The 20686-nt window shown below is 42.1% G+C and overlaps 2 protein-coding genes across 3 annotated transcripts in view; one reads left to right on the top strand and one right to left on the bottom strand.

Annotated features, from left to right (window-relative positions):
- RUNDC3B (RUN domain containing 3B) overlaps positions 1–19500 on the bottom strand; it is an 80795-nt gene extending 61295 nt beyond the window's left edge. Inside the window, exon 1 of the mRNA XM_081969885.1 lies at positions 19392–19500. The gene's annotated coding sequence lies outside the window, so the exon portion shown is untranslated. The remainder of the gene's footprint in view (positions 1–19391) is intronic.
- ABCB1 (ATP binding cassette subfamily B member 1) overlaps positions 1–20686 on the top strand; it is a 73716-nt gene that overhangs the window by 5684 nt on the left and 47346 nt on the right. The window contains exons 2-3 of one of the 2 annotated variants that reach the window (XM_081969867.1): positions 17924–18106; positions 18777–18871. In XM_081969867.1, the coding sequence (XP_081825993.1) occupies positions 18783–18871 (89 nt within the window). In that variant the 5' untranslated portion in view covers positions 17924–18106; positions 18777–18782. The remainder of the gene's footprint in view (positions 1–17923; positions 18107–18776; positions 18872–20686) is intronic. The other variant, XM_081969868.1, reaches the window with a different exon arrangement.

Here is a 20686-nt window from a genome sequence, read left to right as displayed (position 1 = left end):
ATAATTCAAACATTACTTTAACTAAAGTATTTTAATTTCACCAGTTTCAGTTCCATTGGTCTTAAATTTTATCTAAAGTTAACTAATTAGTTATCTAAAGCTCATGAGCTTTAGATAACTAATTATATATATAATGCAAAGTGGTTTCAAATATTAATTATTTGGCAGATTTCTGAATTTTTGCAAGTTTAAAATATAATTGAACTTCAACTCCCAGAATTTCCCAGCTAGTGTGTAAGTGTGCGTAAGCTAGTGTGGAATAATAATACACCTACAGGTGAAACTCAAAAAATTAGAATATCATGCAAAAGTTCATTTATTTCAGTAACGCAGCTTAAAAGGTGAAACTAATATATGAGATAGACTCATTACATGCAAAGCAAGATAGTTCAAGCCATGATTTGTCATAATTGTGATGATTATGGCATACAGCTCATGAAAACCCAAAATCCACAATCTCAGAAAATTAGAATATTGTGAAAAGGTGCAATATTCTACGCTCAAAGTGTCCCACTCTAATCAGCTAATTAAGCCATAACAGCTGCAAAGGGTTCCTGAGCCTTTAAATGATCTTTCAGTCTGGTTCAGTAGGAATCACAATCATGGGAAAGACTGCTGACCTAACAGTTGTGCAGAAAACCATCATTGACATCCTCCATAAGGAGGGAAAGCCTCAAAAGATAATTGCAAAAGAATTTGGATGTTCCCAAAGTGCTGTATCAGAACACATTAATAGAAAGTTATGTGGAAGGGAAAAGTGTGGAAGAAAAAGATGCACAAGGAGCAGGATTGACCGCAGCCTGGAGAGGATTGTCAGGAAAAGGCCATTCAAAAGTGTTGGGGACTTTCACAATGAGTGGACTGAGGCTGGAGTCAGTGCATCAAGAGCCACCACATACAGACGGATCCTGGACATGGGCTTCAAATGTCATATTCCTCTTGTCAAGCCACTCCTGAACAACAAACAATGTCAGAAGCGTCTTACCTGGACTAAAGAAAAACAGACCTGTTGCTCAGTGGTTCAAAGTCCTCTTTTCTGATGAGAGCAACTTTTGCATCTCATTTGGAAACCAAGGACCCAGAGTATGGAGGAAGAATGAAGAGGCACACACTGCAATATGTTTGAAGTCCAGTGTGAAGTTTCCACAGTCTGTGTTGATTTGGGGAGCCATGTCATCTGCTGGTGTTGGTCCACTGTGCTTCATTAAGTCCAGGGTCAACGCAGCTGTCTACCAGGAGATTTTGAAGCACTTCATGCTTCCTTCCGCAGACGAGCTTTATGGGGATGCTGACTTCATTCTCCTAGGCGCTGCTTGGAATGTCCAAGCACGGGTTAACTTCAGCTTGCTGCCCAAGGACTGAGTTTGAATTTCTTGTAGCTTGTAGGCGGCTCTTGCTCTCCTCAGAGGCTCAGTTTTAAAAAACTCAGTCGCCCTACAGGACGCTTTTTGGGGTGCTCCAGTCCTTTTGCAGCAAACTGGACCCTCTAGATAGCATAGTGTAGCTCCTTTTTTGATTTTTTGAGTATAGTTAGACAAATCCTTAGCGTTTATTATTTTTCCTCCTGTCGCTTTAAATAATAGACTGAGACGCGCGAGGCAGGCTGCCTGCAGCATGGCTTGCCTTCGTTTTCCACGATCGCAGCCGCTCCTTGGGGTTTTTTTTGGAATCTGCCAACGACCAAGGTGGGGTCAGGTAGGCAGTTAGGGATCCCAGGGAGGCATTAGGCTTCCAATTTCTCCCCCGGTGTCGCTCCAAGCGCGAAAAGCGTGTGCGGCCGCCATTTTGAATTTCAAAAATTGGCGCGATTTTCTCCCAGGCTTTTGCCTTTGCTGCGCAGCCTGCTCTCACAGCAGATCACCGCTGAGAGGACTCCTTAACTTCGGGCCTTGTTCTGGGTCTCCTGACGGGCTCCCCCTCCTCTCTGTCTCCTAAGTGGCTGCAAGGGTTCTTTTGAGTCTTACCAGACCATTCACTCTTGCCTATCAGCGCAGATCTGCAGGCACTCGGCCTTCTAGCCAGCTCCATAGACCAGCCCCACTTGCCTCAGCTTCTACAGGCCTCGAGCACAGCAAAACCAACGAAGGCCTCATCTCATCTGACCTTCACCAAGATCTGATGGAGAAGCAAGTGGATCCTCAGGCTGGTCCCACCACCAGCAAACGCAGCAGGCCCAACCCTGCTGCCAAAGGTGATGGGGTGGGGTGCCCAGCCAAGGGGAAGCGCCCCAAGGTTCAGAAGACCTCCAAGGCCGCTGAGAAAATGGCTGAAAGGCACCAAAAGGCTCTTGAAAAACAGTTCCAAAGGGCCCAGTCGGCTCAGCAGCAGCAGCCTTCTGCACCCCCACACAGGGAGGAAGGGGCAATAATTCCTGCCCCCTCCCTCCAGCAAGATGAATCCATTCCCTTGCCAGCTGAGGAAGATTTTGGGTTTTCTCCCAATCCCTCTAGGGCCTCCCTTGGTTCCCCCAGCCATTCCCTGGTTGAGGACTCCCTGGATGAGGCAGATTCCCTGGATGGGGAGGGTTCCCTGCCCCCCTCCCAGGCTGGCCCAACCTTCCTTCAGATGCAGGAACCACACCTGTCCAAGGCCATGCAGGGGGTGGTGGAGCGCACTATCGCTCAGGGCATTTCTGATGGCATGCAGCAGTTGGTCTCCAAATTGCCCCTTATGTCTGCTATTCCCAGCAAGGGCAGATCTGTGAGACCCCAGGCCCCTCTGGCTAGGGAGGTCTCTCCTACACCCACTGGCATCAGCGAGGTGTCTGACTGTGAGGAGGTTGAGCAGGAGGCCCCTGTCCTTTCAGAGGATGAAAACCCCACCCCAGAGGCCCCTTCCACCTCTGGTCTCTTCAACCCCTCCATGTTTAGAGCCATCCTGACCAAGGCCCGTGCCGCGGGCCCCCAAATGGGGCTCCCTCTGGCAGATAAACCCACCTCTGACCAAGGTGGCAAGGACACCATCGGGCCCCAAGATCCGGGCGCGGGACTCTTTAAAGAAGTTCCCCCTCCCATTGATTTAGTTCCGGCCCCCCAACTGTTCCTGGACATCATCCAGCAACAATGGACTCAACCAGGTTCCATGGCCAATCCCAGCGGAACTGATAAAAAGCTCTTTACCATGGAGGCCCCCCTCGAGGAGCTATTAAAACTCCCTCAGGTAGATGATCCGATTGTATCCCTCACCTCTACCTCGGCTCTCCCGGCTGACCTACTGGAAGGCCTAAAAGCGGAGGATAAGAGGGTGGAGTCAGCTGCCCACAAGACCCACCTGGCCACTGCATCTTCTTATTTCGGCAGGGCAGTCCTATTCTGGCTCCGCAAATTACTGGCCGGTCTCTCAGCGGGGGACACCAGGACGAGGCAGGATGTTAATAAAATAATAGCGGCCGTTGAGTATTCGGCCGACGCCTCGCTCGCAGCTACCAAATTCTCCTCCAGAGCCTTAGCCTCTAACGTAACCTCACGCCGCCTGCTGTGGCTCCGTCACTGGCAGGCGGACGTGAAGGCGAAGTGGAAGATCGCTTCCGCGCCCTTTAAGGGAGGCAAGCTATTTGGAGAGGCCTTGGACTCATTCTTAATCGAGTCCAAGGACAAGCGTAAGGTCTTGCCCGCCATGACAAAGAAACCAGACTGCAGGGGCCAGCCATTTCGAAGAAACTCCTTTCGTGGCTCAGAGCCCTCCACCTCTTCAGGGGGTACCAGCCGTCCTTATGCCCAGTCCCAAGATCGTCCCCAGGATAAATCATCCTACAGGGACAAGAATAAACAGCAAGGTTACTGCAGACCGTTCCGTGGGGGGGGGGTACTCCAATCAGTCCTTTCGGAAACAGAAGTGACCGTTACAGGGATCCTCCCATTGGCAGCCGTCTCCAACTCTATGCCGCTCAGTGGGAGGAGACCACGACGGACACCTGAATCCTGAACATGGTCCATCACGGGTGGACCTTTGTGTGCTGCCCCATTCCCAAATCCCCCTCCAAAGTCCAACTCATGAGGGCGGAGATAGACCATCTGTTAGAGATAGCGGCTATAGAGAAGGTGCCCGAAGGTCAGGAAGGCACAGGCTTTTACTCCATCCTGTTCCTAGTCCCCAAGTCATCGGGGGGAGTGAGGGCAATATTGGATCTCAAGAGACTCAATACGCATCTGGAGTACAAATGCTTCAAGATGCAGTCCCTTCAGACCATCCTGGGCTGCGTCAGGCAGAACGACCTCTTGACCTCAATAGATCTGAAGGAGGCGTACCTGCACGTCCCAATCCACCTGGCACATCGCAGGTTCCTGAGATTCCAGTTTGCCAACCAGCACTTCCAGTACAGAGCCCTCCCCTTCGGACTCTCGTCAGCCCCGTGCACCTTCACCAAACTGCTGGCCGCCATCGCAGCACATCTCCGCTCCATTCCGGTGAGACTGGAATGCTACCTGGATGACATTGTCATCCACTCGTCGTCCAGGGGGCAGGCCCAGAGAGATCTGGACACCACCATCCGTGTACTACAACAACACGGTTTCTCTGTCAACCTCACCAAAAGCCATCTGAACCCGACCTGCAGCATCCAGCACCTCGGCACAGTCATCAACTCCGAGTCCTGCAAGGTCTTCCTCACACAGGAGAGAGTGGACAACATCAGATCTCTCGTGAGGAAGATTCGTTCCACGGGGTCAGTGTCGGTCGTCTCCCTAGCCCAACTTCTGGGGAGACTGGTGTCCTGCATCTCGGGGGTCCCGTGGGCACGTCTCCACACACGGGACCTCCAGTGGTTCCTGCTGCCGCTCCAGAGACGCAAGGCCAGCAACTCCAGGAGGGTGGTGTGCCTACCACCAAAGGTGCTTCGCTCCCTCCGATGGTGGCAGTCGGACGCTTTCCTGAAGGGATGCTACTTCAAGGAGCCGGAGCGCCTGGTCATCACAACAGATGCCAGTCTCTTTGGGTGGGGCGCCCACCTTCAACACCAGGTAATCCAGGGCAGGTGGTCGCCAGTGGAGCTCGCCCACAACATAAATTGGCTAGAGCTCCGGGCCGCCAGGTTGGCTCTGCGCCATTTCCTCCGGCTGGTCAAGAACAGAGACGTGCTGATCCTGACCGACAACATCACCACAAAGGCGTACATCAATCATCAGGGCGGCACAAGATCCTTTGCCCTGATGACAGAAGCGGAGGCCCTGGGAAGGTGGGCGGAGAGACACCTGATGTCCCTGCGAGCAGACCACATCTCGGGGGAGGACAACGTGATGGCGGAGTGGCTCAGCAGAACCACCATCCAGAGTGGCATCTTTACCCGACGTTTCGTCAGCTGTCACAGAGGTTCGACCTTCCAGTCGTCGACCTCTTCACGTCCCCGGCCAATGCCCAGCTACCCAGGTACTTCACGAGGTTCCAGTGCCCCGGAGCGGAAGGCACAGATGCCCTTCGGTCCCGCTGGCCTCCGGGCCTGTTATACGCCTTCCCTCCCCTCCCTCTGATTCCTCAGGTCATCAGGAAGATTCTGTCAGAGGACACAGAAGTGTTGCTGGTAGCTCCTCATTGACCGAGGAGGTAATGGTTCGCCGACCTGATCAGCCTCTCAGTGTCACACCATTGGCGCATTCTTCAGGATCAGGTATCCCTCAGCCAGGGGGCAGTCCAACATCCAGAGCCCCAGTGGCTGCAACTTGCCGTATGACACTTGAAGGGGACATCCTGAGGCTCAGCGCATTTTCGGAGAAGGTCATCCGTACCATACAGGCATCCAGGTGCCCTTCAACGGTCAGAATCTACGAGGCCACTTGGTCGTCGTTCTCTCGCTGGTGCTTCCAACATCAGGTCGTCGCCACATCTGCCACCGTCCCTCAGGTCCTTGACTTTTTGCAGGAGGGCCTGGACAAGGGCCTGGCGCCCAATACCCTCAAGCGCCAGACGGCCGCCTTGGCCACCATCTTATCTACGGACTCCCACCTGCCACTCAGCAAACACCCGCAGGTGCGCAGTTTCCTTAAAGGTGCCCCCAACCTGTCTCCTCCCACCATCCACAGGTATCCAACCTGGGACTTGTCTGTGGTGTTGCGCTCTTTGTCTGAGCCTCCCTTTGAGCCTCTTTGGGCAGTTGGATTACGTCACCTGACTCTAAAGACTGCCTTCCTCATTGCCATCACCTCGGCACATAGAATCTCTGAGCTGGCCGCCCTCTCAGTCAGAGACAATCTCTGTGTCATTCATTCCGACAGAGTGGTCCTTCGGCTGGATCCGGCATTTGTGCCTAAAGTCAACAGCGTCTTTCACAGATCGCAGGAGGTTGTCCTCCCGGACTTTTGCCCAGGCCCCAGACATCCCAGGGAACGCGGGTGGCATAAACTGGACGTGCGTTGCGCTCTGCGAATCTACATGAAAAGGACAGGTCCCTTTCGCAAGACAGAGGCACTCTTTGTGTCATTTCAACCTGCTACCATGGGCAGGAAGGTTACCTCTTCCACCATAGGGCGCTGGATAAGGGCATGTATCCAGCTGGCCTACGAACATCAAGGCAGGCCGGTTCCTCCTCGTGTCACTGCCCATTCGACAAGAAGTGCCGCAATCTCGGCTGCATGGGCCACCCAAGCATCCATTGAAGACATCTGTCGGGCCGCTACGTGGTCGAGCCCGTCGCCCTTTATCAAAAATTATAGACTGGACACTTTCGCCTTGGCTGAGGCAGCCTTTGGGAGGAGAGTTCTACAGAGAGTTGTCGTGAGCCCCGCGGCTGTGGACAATTCTTCCCTCCCTGGGACAACATAGCTTTGGCATGTCCCATGTTTGGACACTCCAAGCAGCGCCTAGGAGAATGACCGTTGGCTTACCTGAATGGTTCTTTCTCTAGGCGCTGCGGGAGTGTCCAACGCCACCCTGTGTAAGGGCTGCGGGGTACCTTCCATTGGACATCCGGACTATCGCCATTGACAGGTCTTTTGGACTATTCCTTCATTTTTTAAAACTGAGCCTCTGAGGAGAGCAAGAGGCGGAGCTACAAGAAATTCAAACTCAGTCCTTGGGCAGCAAGCTGAAGTTAACCCGTGCTTGGACACTCCCGCAGCGCCTAGAGAAAGACCATTCAGGTAAGCCAACGGTCATTTTCCAGCAGGATTTGGCACCTGCCCACACTGCCAAAAGCGCCAAAACCTGATTCAATGACTGTGGGATTACTGTGCTTCATTGGCTAGCAAACTCACTTGACCTGAACCCCATAGAGAATCTATGGGGCATTGCCAAGAGAAAGATGAGAGACATGAGACCGAACAATGTAGAAGAGCTGAAGGCTGCTATTGAAGCATCCTGGTGATCCATAACACCTCAGCAGTGCCACAGGCTGATAGCTTCCATGCCACGCCTCATTGAGGCAGTAATTGCTGCAAAAGGGGCCCAAACCAAGTGCTGAGTACATATGCATGCTTATACTTTTCAGAGGTCCGATATTGTTCTATGTACAATCCTTGTTTTATTGATTGCATGTAATATTCTAATTTTCTGAGATTGTGGATTTGGGGTTTTCATGAGCTGTAAGCCATAATCATCGATGACAAATCACAGCTTGAACTATCTCGCTTTGCATTTAATGAGTCTTATCTCATATATTAGTTTCACCTTTTAAGTTGCATTACTGAAATAAATGAACTTTTGCAAGATATTCTAATTTTTTCAGTTTCACCTGTATTAGCAAAATACTATTTCATTTTTTAAAAATCACTATGTTATTACTGAATAATTAAGCTTACAACAATTATACATATAGTGTACACATATACATACATACATTGTTTCCCTGAAAATAAGACCTTCCCGGATAATAAGCCCAATCGGGCTTTTGGTGCATGTGCTAAAATAAGCCCTCCCCCAAAATAAGCCCTCCCTGAAAATACTGCAACACAGCAACACCCATGAGGTGACCATGCTCGCCGCCTCCTGCACCTCAAAAATATTAAGATCTCCCTGAAAATAAGGCCAAGCACTTATTTCGGGGTTCCCTGTCTTATTTTTAGGGAAACACAGTACATATGTACTATACTAGAAAGAGTGCAGAGAAGAGCAACAAAGATGATTAGGGGACTGAAAACTAAAACATATGAAGAATGGTTGCAGGAACTGGGTGTGTCTAGTTTAATAGAAAGAAGGACTAGGTGAGACGTGATAGCAATGTTCCAATATCTCAGGGGTTGCCTCAAAGAAGAGGGAGTCAAACTATTTTCCAAGGCACCTGAGGTTAGAACAAGAAGCAATGGGTGGAAACTAATCAAGGAGAGAAGCAACTTAGAACTGAGGAGAAATTTCATGACAGAACAATTAATCAGTGGAACAGCTTGCCTCCAGAAATTGTGAATGCCCCAACACTGGAAGTCTTTAAGAAGATGTTGGATAGCCATTTGTCTGAAATGGTATAGGGTTTCCTGCCTAGGCAGGGGGTTGGACTAGAAGACCTCTAAGGTCCCTTCCAACTCTGCTATTGTATTGTATTGTATTGTATTGTATATATGCATACTTACATAGAGACAGTAAGTTCTAGACAGTAAGTTTTATCTTAGCTTGTTTAGAAAAAGTTCTTCAAAATTCTTCCTACTCAATATAGTGAGGACACAGTTTTAAGAGAGCAAGACTAATGCATATTATACCATGCTTCTGTTACAGGTTTGCTTAAAAAGTCCCTAATTTACCACCAAAGATGAAGTAATAAACCTTTTCAAGATTCATGGCAAATATCTTATAATTGACTATCATTGATAGCATCTCTTACCTAGATGGGAATATTATTTCATCATTAATGGTAAAATGTAAGTACAGGTAGTCCTCATTTACTGACCACAATTGGATTGACAATTCTCTCACTCAACATTGTGATTATACAGGCTTCCGGTTCCAGCTGCGATACGCGACGGGCAGGCTTTGCTCGCCCCGCGCACTCCTGGTGGGCTCCCCTTTGATCGGGGGGGGCACAGGACGCCCTGGAGGGGCTCCTGCTGAGGGGGCGGCGTAGCGGGGGATCCCCTGTGTCGGTGGCGGCCGGGGGGGCCCCCGCATCGCCCTAGGCACCGGGAGGCAAGAGGGGAGGCGCCGCGGCGTCTCAGGATTCGAAGGACGCAGTTGCTGTGCGGTGAGATGGAGATTCCCCCCGTTCCCTTTGATGACTGAATGAAAATAAAAAGATTGTCAGCTTTTTGGAAAGGTTTTCAACTTGTGGCTGGGAAGTGTGATTGGAGGGAGGGGGATTTCCCCCCCCCCTTGGACAAGCGGCTTGAAACGGTTTTGCTCCCTGCCCCCAGAAGAGGAGGAGGGGGGGAGCTTTGGAATGGAATCACCCTCGTAGCAAACAACAGATTTCCTTTACTGCTATTGTGAAATGAGGTGATGATCTGTTCTTTTTTGAAAACTTTGAAAACTTTTGCCTTTGGATCCCGGAGCTGGCAGGGCAAGATGGCACACTTCCGTTGTCTTCATGTACTTTGAAGTTTGACTCCACCCACAGAAATTGCTGGCATCTTGTCTTTGTCTCCGTGGCACTCAGAGAAGTCTCGTGTTACATTTTATCCTGAACTTGGAACAAAGGACTTTATTGCTTCATTGCCTAGGTCACTATTTGCCTGGGCTCCCTGCCTCACGATCTCTCTCGGCTATCCACCTCCCCAGTTGCTTCTCCTCTGTACTGACATCTTCATCTCTGAGCTTTGATTACTGCAATGTCACCTAAAAGACCACCACCCGGGAAGCCGGGATTTGCGGGCTCCGCCCCAACATCCTCAACGTCCAGCCCCAGCGGACAACAGACACTAACTTCTTTGTTCCAACCTAAGCCCTCTGAGGTGGACTTTCAACAGATGTTTGAACAACTCTTAAAGGGGCAGGAAGATTTAAAAAATCAACTGAAGGAAATGAACGAGCAGCTCAGAGAGAATCAAGATCGCGTGATCCAAAACTCACAGAGACTGGAACTTTTGGAGGAGGAGACGGCTGAGATGAGGAGAAAGGTTAAGGGGGTGCAGAAAGGAAATCAAGAACTTGAGAACCACCAGATAAAAACGGAATTTGAACGGATGCCATTTTTCCTTAGATTCCAAAATGTAATTGAGACTGATGATGAAAACCTGAGGGATATTATGACAAATTTATTGGCTGAATTTATTAAAAAAGACAGACAACAGATGGGGTGGGACATGGACCTGGTTTATAGAGTAAATTCAACATATGCTAGAAAACATAATGTTCCAAGGGAGGTACACATTAAATTCTTTAGAAAGCCCACAAGAGACGAGATTCTGAGTGCACAAAGGGGGCAAACATTAAAATATAAGGATAGAGAAATAGCCATTCTGAAACAGATCCCAAAGAAAGTTAGAGATAAAAGAAAAAAATATTCGCTCCTAGCGAATAAATTATACCAGAAAAGGGTGTGGTTTAGATGGCTGTTGCCAGAAGGTATGCTAATATTTTGGGAGGACAGGAGAGTTAGAATCAACACAACCATGGAGGCTGAGGCCTTCATGGAAAAAAATAAGGTTCTCCTAGATAAACCTGATGACATTACACCGGACATACAGGACACGGGAGGTGCCGGAGCTCTGCCAGGGGGGGGAGAAGAGGCAATATTGAGAAAACTCAGATCACAAAAATGAACTTGAAAATCTGTGTGATATAAAGTGATTGAAACTATTTTAAGATAAAAGTTTATATGCTGACAAAATATTATTAAGTAATAACAATCTAATGTATTAACAAATGAAAGTTATGAGAATGGGGGGAGGGCCATTTCCTGCATAATGTAACTGTCAAAATTTGTACTTCATCCATTACCCCTTTCCTTGAATATTTTTTTCTAAAAACCAATAAAATTTTGTTCAAAAAACAACAACATTGTGATTATACAGTGAAATATGACATGACTGCACCAACCTACAATATCAGCTCTAACTGCAGTTAAGCAAATCAGTTCAGTTGAGAAAGCTTTCTGTCAGCTTCCCACTGACTTTCTTTGTTGGAAACTAGTGATGAAGGTTGCAAAGGCAATCATGTGACTGCAGGACACTTCAATTATCATAAATGTGCACTGGTTGCCATGTGCCTGAATCCCAATCACATGACAGGGAACATTGCATAACCACAACTTTGAGTCCTAAACCTCTTTTTTCAGTGTTGTCATAACTTTGAACAGTAGATGTACAAGTGGTTAGTAAGTGAGGACTATCTGTAAAAATATTTGTATAGGTACAAGGTTTTATAAAAAAAAATTCGGTGACAAACACAAACTTTGGGGGAAGAGTACAATTAGAATTGGTGTTTATTGCCATTCTGGTTAAAGTTTAATATGTGACACATAGATTTAGTGCCACTATATTTCTTTTCAAGTTCATTTCAAGTGCAATGAATAAGGTTTACAGAAGTTCATGCATAGGTCTGTGAAGTTCACCTACTGATTAGCCAAGCCGCCAATCTTGCCAAAAAGTATAAAGTAACATCAGATTTGTTTTGTTTGAATTTTTTCTCCTTCCATAATTACTAATGAAAGAAAATTAAATGAAAATTAAATGAAAATCAGAAATCAGTAAATTTATCTGCCCCCCACATGCACATGCAACCTCTCCCACATATGCCCCAACCGTCTACATGCATTCATGATCCTGCACATGCACAGCAGAGATCCAAAAACCAGCTGGCTGGCAGGAGGAGCGCACGACCAGTGGAGCTAAGCTGAGGTGACGGCTCGCATGCTATAGATTCGCTATCATGGCTCTATGTGCTTATATTTCTGACTAATGAAATAATTTAAGATCTGTTTTCCTGATTGTTGTTATATTTGCATGTTTCTTTTCTTACTCTACTTTTCCCCTACATCTTTTCTCTTTTTATCTCTTTAATCCCTGCTTAGTTATATTTTCTGAAGAATCAATAGAAAGCATTTCCTAAAAATAATAAAGGACAGTCAAGTCTTTCAAGCTCAATTCCTCTTTTTTTTGACATATCGATTATTTGTTCTTCATGTACTCTGCGATGAGTTGTCAATGGAAATTCTCAAGTCATCCAAGCAGAGTTGCCTGAACGCTGAGTCATGGCAACTGGTCTTTTTTTTTTTTTTGTAGTTTGAAGCATTTTGCTGCTTAATGAAATAGCTTCTTCAGTACTAGCAAGTTGAGGAGGGGAACCCCATATATATCCTCCAGGGTGCTTTATTTCTCTTGTAATCTGAACAGACTTGTTAAGTGAGTAGGCAGAGAATCTTTGGGATGTAAATAGTCCAACTGTTAAATCCCTTCCCCTATGTAAATCATTAAGTTTGGCCTTAATTGACCACAATTTCTTAGTGACAAGAGTTCCGAAGACAACTTGAATCCAAATTATAATCGTCTTCAAATTAGACTCAGAAACAAATCACCAATACAGCACCCAGAATGTAGGCATTATCCTCCCAAAATAGCTCTTACTGATCAGCAAGTAGGATACCTCATTTTTTCACAAGCTGAATTTTCTGAGATATTTTCAAGCAGCTCAAATTAGATCATGCTGCATATGGAGACAATGAGGGCATGGGTTACTATTCACATAAACCACTTTCAAAAATGGTCACAAATGGCATGTTGGGAAAAGCTTAATGAAGGCTTCTCTCACCACATATTCTACCTGTTACATAAGCAGAAGCTCTAAATCCAGAAGAACTCTTAAGGCACAGATCAGTTTTTCAGAGGGTGTGTGGACTTGGTATGAGTTTATTTCATCCCATCCAATCTCTCAGAGCTCCCAATCATCAGAGCATTTCTTGTGCAGCCTTGGGTAGAGATATATAAGGATAGATTATACCTTACCCCAAACCAACCCTTGTTCCCTTTCAGTGGTTTCATGTGATTATTGAACAACATATCAATGGAGACCAAGCTCTATAGCATTCCATACAACCGTTGTAAATATGACTGCCATATTGCATTCCATACAAGAGGAGACAAGGACTTGATTACTCTTTCTCTATGATTATTCATTAAATTCCCGGTCTGAAAGAAATGGAACCATTGTAAGAGTCTCCTTCCACTCCAAATCTCACAAGGGATACAGAAGGACACGATGCTTGATTATACCTAAAAGGTTTTATAGAATCGGGTAGATCTTCTCAAGGGCAATTTGAAATTTGATGAGAAAAGATTGGAACACAATATTTCATCCAAGATTCACTGTAATGTCCCAGAACTTTGTACAAAAAGTTTTTTCCTAAACCAGAAATATTGGAGACAAGGCAAAAGTTTTCTAATGTAGCAAATGATCTAATGTAGCATTATTCCCTATGTCAAGGCTGAAGAAACAATTATATCATCCTCCCCCGCCCCTTGGAATTTATAGGTTGCAGTATTCACATTAAATATGAATACTACAACTTATAAATTGAAGAGGGCAAGGGGAATATTTCCCCTTTTGGAATTTAGGTTTAGACATATCCCAGATGACATTACAAGACTTTTTGCTGCTATTGTACCCAAACAAAGGCCATGCCAGCAGAATGTCAGCTGTGATATCTTTTTTCAGCAAAATCACTAAATCACTCAGTGGAAGAATCTTAGGACAGATAATCTGAGGACTACCATTAGATGACATTCTTTGATAGAATAAGAGTGAGAAGTATTGCTTCTTTACTCCCAAACCTGGTCTTTTTCATTCTTCCCTATCTTCTTTTCCCCTTTTTTCACATACCTGTCTTCTTTTTACAGGTACCCAGTCTTTCCACTTCAAGTCATATAGAACATCAGAAATTCAATAGCCTACAATAGACTCATTCTTTGGGAATCTTTTCCTCTCTACTTAAGAATTTACCAATGAGCATTGCATAGTGACAAAGAACTCTAGAAGGGTGCTGCCTTCTCAGTGTGTTTTTTAAAAAATATAAACTGGCTACTATTTGTTGGGCTTCAATTGCCTTCTGCTTTCTTTTGGTAATAGAAAGGGGAAAACATTTACCAACTTTTAGGCTTGCTTCTGTCCACATGGCCTTAGAGAAGTGGGAAGGGACCACAATGGCAATTGGTACTACTGATAACTATCACCCTGACCTTTATTCTAGGGCTGCCTAGTCAGATATAAGAGGCCTGGTGATGGGAACGATAGGTCTTTACACAATCATTAACACAATCATTAAACAAGCAATGGCTTAGTGCAACATTTGCACTTGCTTTCCTACAGATCTGAGATTGGGAGAGCACTCAGAGAAAGGCTTGTTTCAATTTGTCATGTTCCTAAAGTAAGCTTTGTTATAACTCATGAAACACCCAACTTAAAAGAACTTCTTAAAGAAATGAAACAAAAACTTAAAAGATATTTTTTTAGTTCCAGGCTTTGATTTCTCAATGACTTTTAACAATGAATACCAACACTTAAAAGCAAATAATCAGAAACAGATTTCCCATAGTACAAGAAACAAGCACTTGTTAGGGACAAGGTGGGAGATAGTGCCAAACATGAAAGCCTATGTGATTGTAGTCACATTTCCTCCCTGACAATTATCTACAATCTTAACAAGAACTATTGAAAAATACATGGAAACAACACATGCTGGTCATAGCAGGTGGTGTATCTAAAAACAATGCCCTACGTTCAATAATATATTTTATTTATATAGTTGTCCACTCCATTCAGGGACTAAAAAAGATCCCGAAATGCAAGCAGTTCAGCATAAAAATACAGTCGTACACAATTTTTGTATGACTAGTTTCAATAAATCTGAACATTAAAACTCATTATATGGCCACTCCAATAATTCAAGATTTTGAAATATTATAGCCACTTTTATTCAGTGGATGCTATACACATTTTCTTTAAAGGTAGTAAAATTAAATAGCAATTGATAAATAATTTCAGTTGTATACGTAATAAATATTGCTACAAATAGTCCTTGACTTAACCTTTTGTTCAGTGACTGACTGAAATCGCAATGGTGCTGAACAAAGGGACTTACAATCTGTACATGAAATTATAGCTACTGTAGTGCCCTTATCATCATCTGAACAAAATTTGGGTGCTTGGCAATCTGTTTACAACCAACCACAGGGATTTTGCAGCACCTCCTGCCTATTTTTCCACCCATCCCACCCTGCTGGTCTCTTGGGCCTACCCCCCATTTGGCTGGAATCCATAGGCCTTGGACCTCTTTTCTGCCCCGCTAGGTCCACATTACCTCTCCTCTACACAATTCATCATGTTTCACTTCAGTTTTCTGAAAATTGCTTCGGGAAAGAGAACCAAACAATCCCCCACATGACCTTCCTGTATAGATGTGGCATGGTGCCACCCCAAAAGCAGGCACCATTTTAGAAAAGGACACAATTCTCAGCTTGTGTAGCTTCATTAAAAAGATAGTATAAGATGATCACCTTTCTTCCCTTAACTGAACAAAGTTCAAAGATTATCTACTTGCATAACCATCTGAGAGGTTGACATTACTTAGCTTCAAATGATTCATGTGCAACAAAATAATAAAAGTAATAAAAGAAGCCTATGTGTAATCAAATATTTTATAACAGGTTGATTAATATTTACCCAGCAAAGGAGGGGAAGCTTTCTTAATATTTAGCCTAGAATTCAGAATTTCAAATGATTACATAATTCCATGATAATTAATTTCCTAGAAAAAATAACTACTGGTAATGAATGCTATATTTAGAACTTTTGTTCCTCAACATCTGGAAAATCACATGAATCACTGAAGTTGATAAATTAGTAACCTGGTTGTTAAGTGAATCTGGCTTCCCCATTGACTTTGCTTGTCAGAAGGTTGCAAAAGGGGATCAAATGACTTTGGAACACAGCAATGGTCATAAGTCTGAACCAGTTGCCAAACATCTGAATTTTGATCACATGATGATGGGGATGCTTCAAAGATTGTAACTGTGAAAAATAGTTGTAATTCACGTTTTCGGTGCTGTTGTAAATTTGAACAGTAACTAAATGAATTGTTGTAAGTTGAGGACTACCTATATACTTGAATTGTATCAATGACCTTTCCATAAATTATCTTGTTTTATTTTGTTTCATCTGTTGTTGAATCTGATTGATGGCCATAACAACATTTCTAACTACAATACACTACAATTCTCATTATGTGTGGAAGTAAAAAATGTTTGATACAATGTCTATACAAGAATTTATTTTAGCAGGATAGATTTGTTAAAAAGTTAATAAGAATTGAAATACTAAGAAGGGCAAGAGATTATGGATAGATACATAATACTTCTCAATATGGGAATTGCCTTATTAGGGGTTAGTAAAAAGAGGTAGAAAGTAGAAATGGGGAAAATATCATTATGTATACTGCTATATAAAATAATAACTACAATGTATACGTAAATGTTAGAAGTTGAAAGATTATTATCATGTATATTATTATCAACATTAGTATTGTGTTTTAATTAAATTGACAGGGACAATACACTGTTCACCAAGCACTTATGAATGTTAAAGGAAAAAAACCATAAACAATTTTTTTTAAAAAAGAAATTATTTTGATTTATTTTAATCAGCTAGCAATAGCACTTAGTACTTAGACTTATATACCACTTCACAGTGCTTTAACAGCCCTCTCTAAGTGGTTTACAGAGTCAGCATATTGCCCCCAATAAATTGGATCCTCATTTTATCCATCTCGGAAGGATGGAAGACTGAATCAACCTTGAGCCCCTCAGAATAGAACTCCCAACTCTAGACAGAGTTTGCCTGCAATAGGCTAACCACTATACAATCATGGCTCCAATTATTTAATTAATCAATGAACACTGGGACACTTCTCCTGACTGAAGTCTTAGTAAGATAAAAAACAGGAACTTAAATACATTTGGAATGATCCCATGCCAAATCTGTTGCACACCTACTCCTTTTCAAACAGAATCAGCAACTGGCAAATATAAGAAAGTCACAAATGCAAAATCAAGATCTCATTATCTGAATTATGTTTAATTCAGTGAATTGAAAGGAGCAATCAGACAATTAACAACCTCTCTAGAAGTGTCATTATGAACTTAACAAAGGGGATAAATTTGGCATAGTCTAACAAATTAATGAAGATATTGCTAATTTGGAATATCAATGTTTTGTAACAACCTGAGTATTACAGTTTGTTGAATGGGGCTCTTCTTGGGATATGATCTTTGCAAATCACACAGAAACACAACGAGAGTAGAATGTTGAGACATCAAAACGGACTTTATTTTAGGAATATATTAAAAAATTTACAGAAGCCTTTGGATCTTACATGACTCAGTGTAGTGTATTTTAGTGTCATTAGTATTTTTAAAGGCTTTTGCTGAATTGTTCAATGAATTATATCTTGCTTTGAGATGTATCAGAAATATTTAGCTAAATAAGTAAATTATGTAACCCTAATAAGCTTGCCTTCAAAAGTTGTGGGAGTTTCATCACTGGAGGCTTTCAAGAAGAGATTGGACTGCCATTTGTCAGAAATGGTGTATGGGCTCCTCCTTGTGCAGGGGGTTGGACTAGATGACCTCAAGGTCCATTCCAAATCTGTTAATCCACACACCATGAGAAAGAAGGGAGGCTACCAGTCAAATAACAGCAATACTGCTTTCTCCCTGCCTTTTCTTAAGTTTATGTTTTTATTCTCCTTTTATTTATATTATTTCTTAGCTCCATTTTCCCTCCAAATATTTATTCTTCTTCTGTTCTTTATTATATGTAGAAATATAATATATGTTTGAAAATGATTGTTCCACTCCACTCCTACCATCCACACAACCCCACCCCCAAGACATTAGGGCATTGATATTCTGATTCCTATTTGGAGAAACAAATGCTGATCTTCAAAGTCAGAAGTTTAAGGTAGGGGCTTTTTTTAAAGGGAGGAGTTAGAGGGCAAGAGTTCATAAGCGTCAATTCAAGCTTTGTTAAATATTAGTTATGGCAGAGGTGGAGATCAATTACCATGGATTTAATTTTCCAGGGTAGAACAAGGACGAAGGGGAAGGGCTACTGCTGACAGTTGTCATCCACAATAAGCGGTTCCTTTATAAGTGCTGGGTGTAACTGAGCAAATTCTTTCCACCGATCTACAGCCTCTGATCACATCTAAATCTTTAGGCTCCGAATAATTCAAAGACAAAGGGCAATCAGTATATCCAAAATAGTAAGTTTGTGTTTTTATCTTTTTCACTGAATTATGTAGACTGGGCACTTAACTACTGTGTTTAAAAAGAGTTGGAAAGATAAAATATCTAAGTAACCTGCTGTCCTAAGAGGACACTAATGTTCTCTCCCGGCTGAACTTTCAGAAGCCAAGAATCACACTTTTGTCAAGTTTGGGCGGATGACGTTCATTTTGTTAACAAAATTATGAAATTATGAAATTGTATTAAATTATGAATTATAAAATTGTAAACAACTTTCCATCTTTGCTATTACTGGTGCCTTTCACTGTTTATTTATTTATGTTATTTTGTGCATTACTTCTTATTTTTCCTCTGTGTAAACTACTGTCCCCTAAACTAAAGAACACCCTCTTATCTGCTAATATTATAAATTTGGATACAGGTTCCTGAAATAATATCCAACATTCTGATCTCTTAGGATTGTTCCAAGCACAGAAAATATATAAAAGTGTGGAGCAAAAGCATCCAAGATAATGCTTTATTTAATCAACCAAATTACTGAATAATGGTTTTTAATATTATTTCATTTGTTTTAAAAAAATTCTAAAAATTGTGCTTATTTCTGTTCTTAGTTTAGTGGCAGCATATTCCTTTACACAATAAATTGGTTTATCATTTAATTTCCTGAGAAATTTATTTTTTCTACAGGTAGAAATGGTTTCTGAAAAGGAAGGAAAGAAACACATTAATGGAAATGTTAATGATGAGAATATTATGTTTGAAGATGCTTCTGAAAGCCAAAAGTAGGTTTTTCAATTTTAGTTGGCTGCTTTTTCGCATTTTCAGTTGATATATTTATCTGCTTTATGCCACTTAATTCTTTCTCTATTAGAGGCCAAACATCCATTGAAAATATACCACTTTTCAGACCTAAGTTCTATATTCAACAAATTTGTTATCATATGATGGATTACAAGCTAAACGCTAATGTTTTATTTATTATTATTACATTTGTTTGCTGCCCACATAGAGGTGACTCCATATTCTCTATATACTCTAATATTTAGTGTTGTGAATTTCTTAGTATATCTTGTTATTCATGTGCTGTAAAAGGGCATTGGAATCCTCTATGGCTTTACTGAGCTTTCATTTTAGTTCAGTGACTTCGTTTATTTTTTCTCTATTTCAGTCTTACTGTGTTTATTTTTTTCCTTTACATTTTTCAAAAGTTTTGTTGTGAAAACTGCCTGCCTACAGATTTTCAACAAGATATTTTGTTTTTCAAAAATGAAATATCATTTAAGAAAACCCTGTGTTACTTACCTTCTGCATCATCATCGGCTTCTGACAAACTGGTGAAAGTGTACAAATATAGCTGGCTATTTATATTGCGTTCATGTTTGTTTTTGGTAGCTGAGAACATACAGTGGGACAAACATATCTGACTTTCCCACTTTTGGCCCCACCTCCCTATTGACCCTGTTTATAGAAACGCATAGATTCAGCAGCTGTTGTTTTTCTTATCATATCTCTCTGGGCTACGATAGAATACTCCTGAGTTGCACAATGCACATAGAGAGTATTTTGCTGGAAATAGGAACTTTGGTCTTAATAAATTGTCCATTTCTGTTATAAGTATACACTCCAAGATCCTTGTATTGTTGTATTCACACATCAGTTGATAAACAGTAGTTCATTTAAATCCTAATAGACATATAATGTTAGGCAATTAGATTGTAAACCAAAATGGCTGTATTCACTCAGCACAAAACCAAGCAAAACATGTTATGGCACAGTGAGCAAACTCAGTTATCAAAATAATAGGAACACTTAAATGCTTTTCTCCTGCTTGACAGTGTTCATGGATCAGTTTCAGATTTAGGGAATTATAATTATTTGGGAAGACATTGATTTCAATGAATTTTAGCTAGGTTTTATTCCCCCAAAATGAAAAAAAAAAATTAAATTGAAAAGGATCAGGTTTCAACATTCTCATGTATCAATATTGAATGAAATCTTAAAACAAAACATTCATGTTTGATGTAATTATTTGAGAAATGTTACATGGCATAAGAATACATAAGTCACTCTGGTGAGATGGGCAGCAAATAAATTTAATAAATAAATAAATATATACATAACTTAGTTATGTATAACTAAGTTAGTTATACATTGTATCATAACTTAATGCACTGTTATTTACTAAGTACTAAGAATTCCTTAATTTAATTCTTTATTTATTTGAATATTCTGATTTAGGTCAATTAAAAGCAAATCGAAAACCAAAGGAAAAAAATCAGAAATAAACAATAAAATAGCATGATATAATAATAATTAATATTAAAATGAATTATGAGAAACCAACAATTTTGAGGTTCACAATAAAACACATTAAACATAGCTACTTATATTGATACATTGTTTCAAATATTATAGTATTCAATTTCTGGAAAAAAAATGGATTTTGATTATTTTTGTCATGCTAAATTAACATTATGGAATAGTGCAGATTTTAAAGCATCCCAGTTAGGATCATTAGCACTTTCATTTTTAGAGACACTTTAAGTATGAGAAGTACAAATTATGTTTTTTGTTTATTATTTTAATTATCTAAATGT

Source organism: Natrix helvetica (genome assembly GCF_964273705.1).
Source record: "Natrix helvetica genome assembly, chromosome: Z".
In the NCBI taxonomy this organism is placed as follows: Eukaryota; Metazoa; Chordata; class Lepidosauria; order Squamata; family Natricidae; genus Natrix; species Natrix helvetica.
Note: the sequence above shows the minus strand (reverse complement) of the source record. Positions and strands in the feature narration are given on the sequence as shown.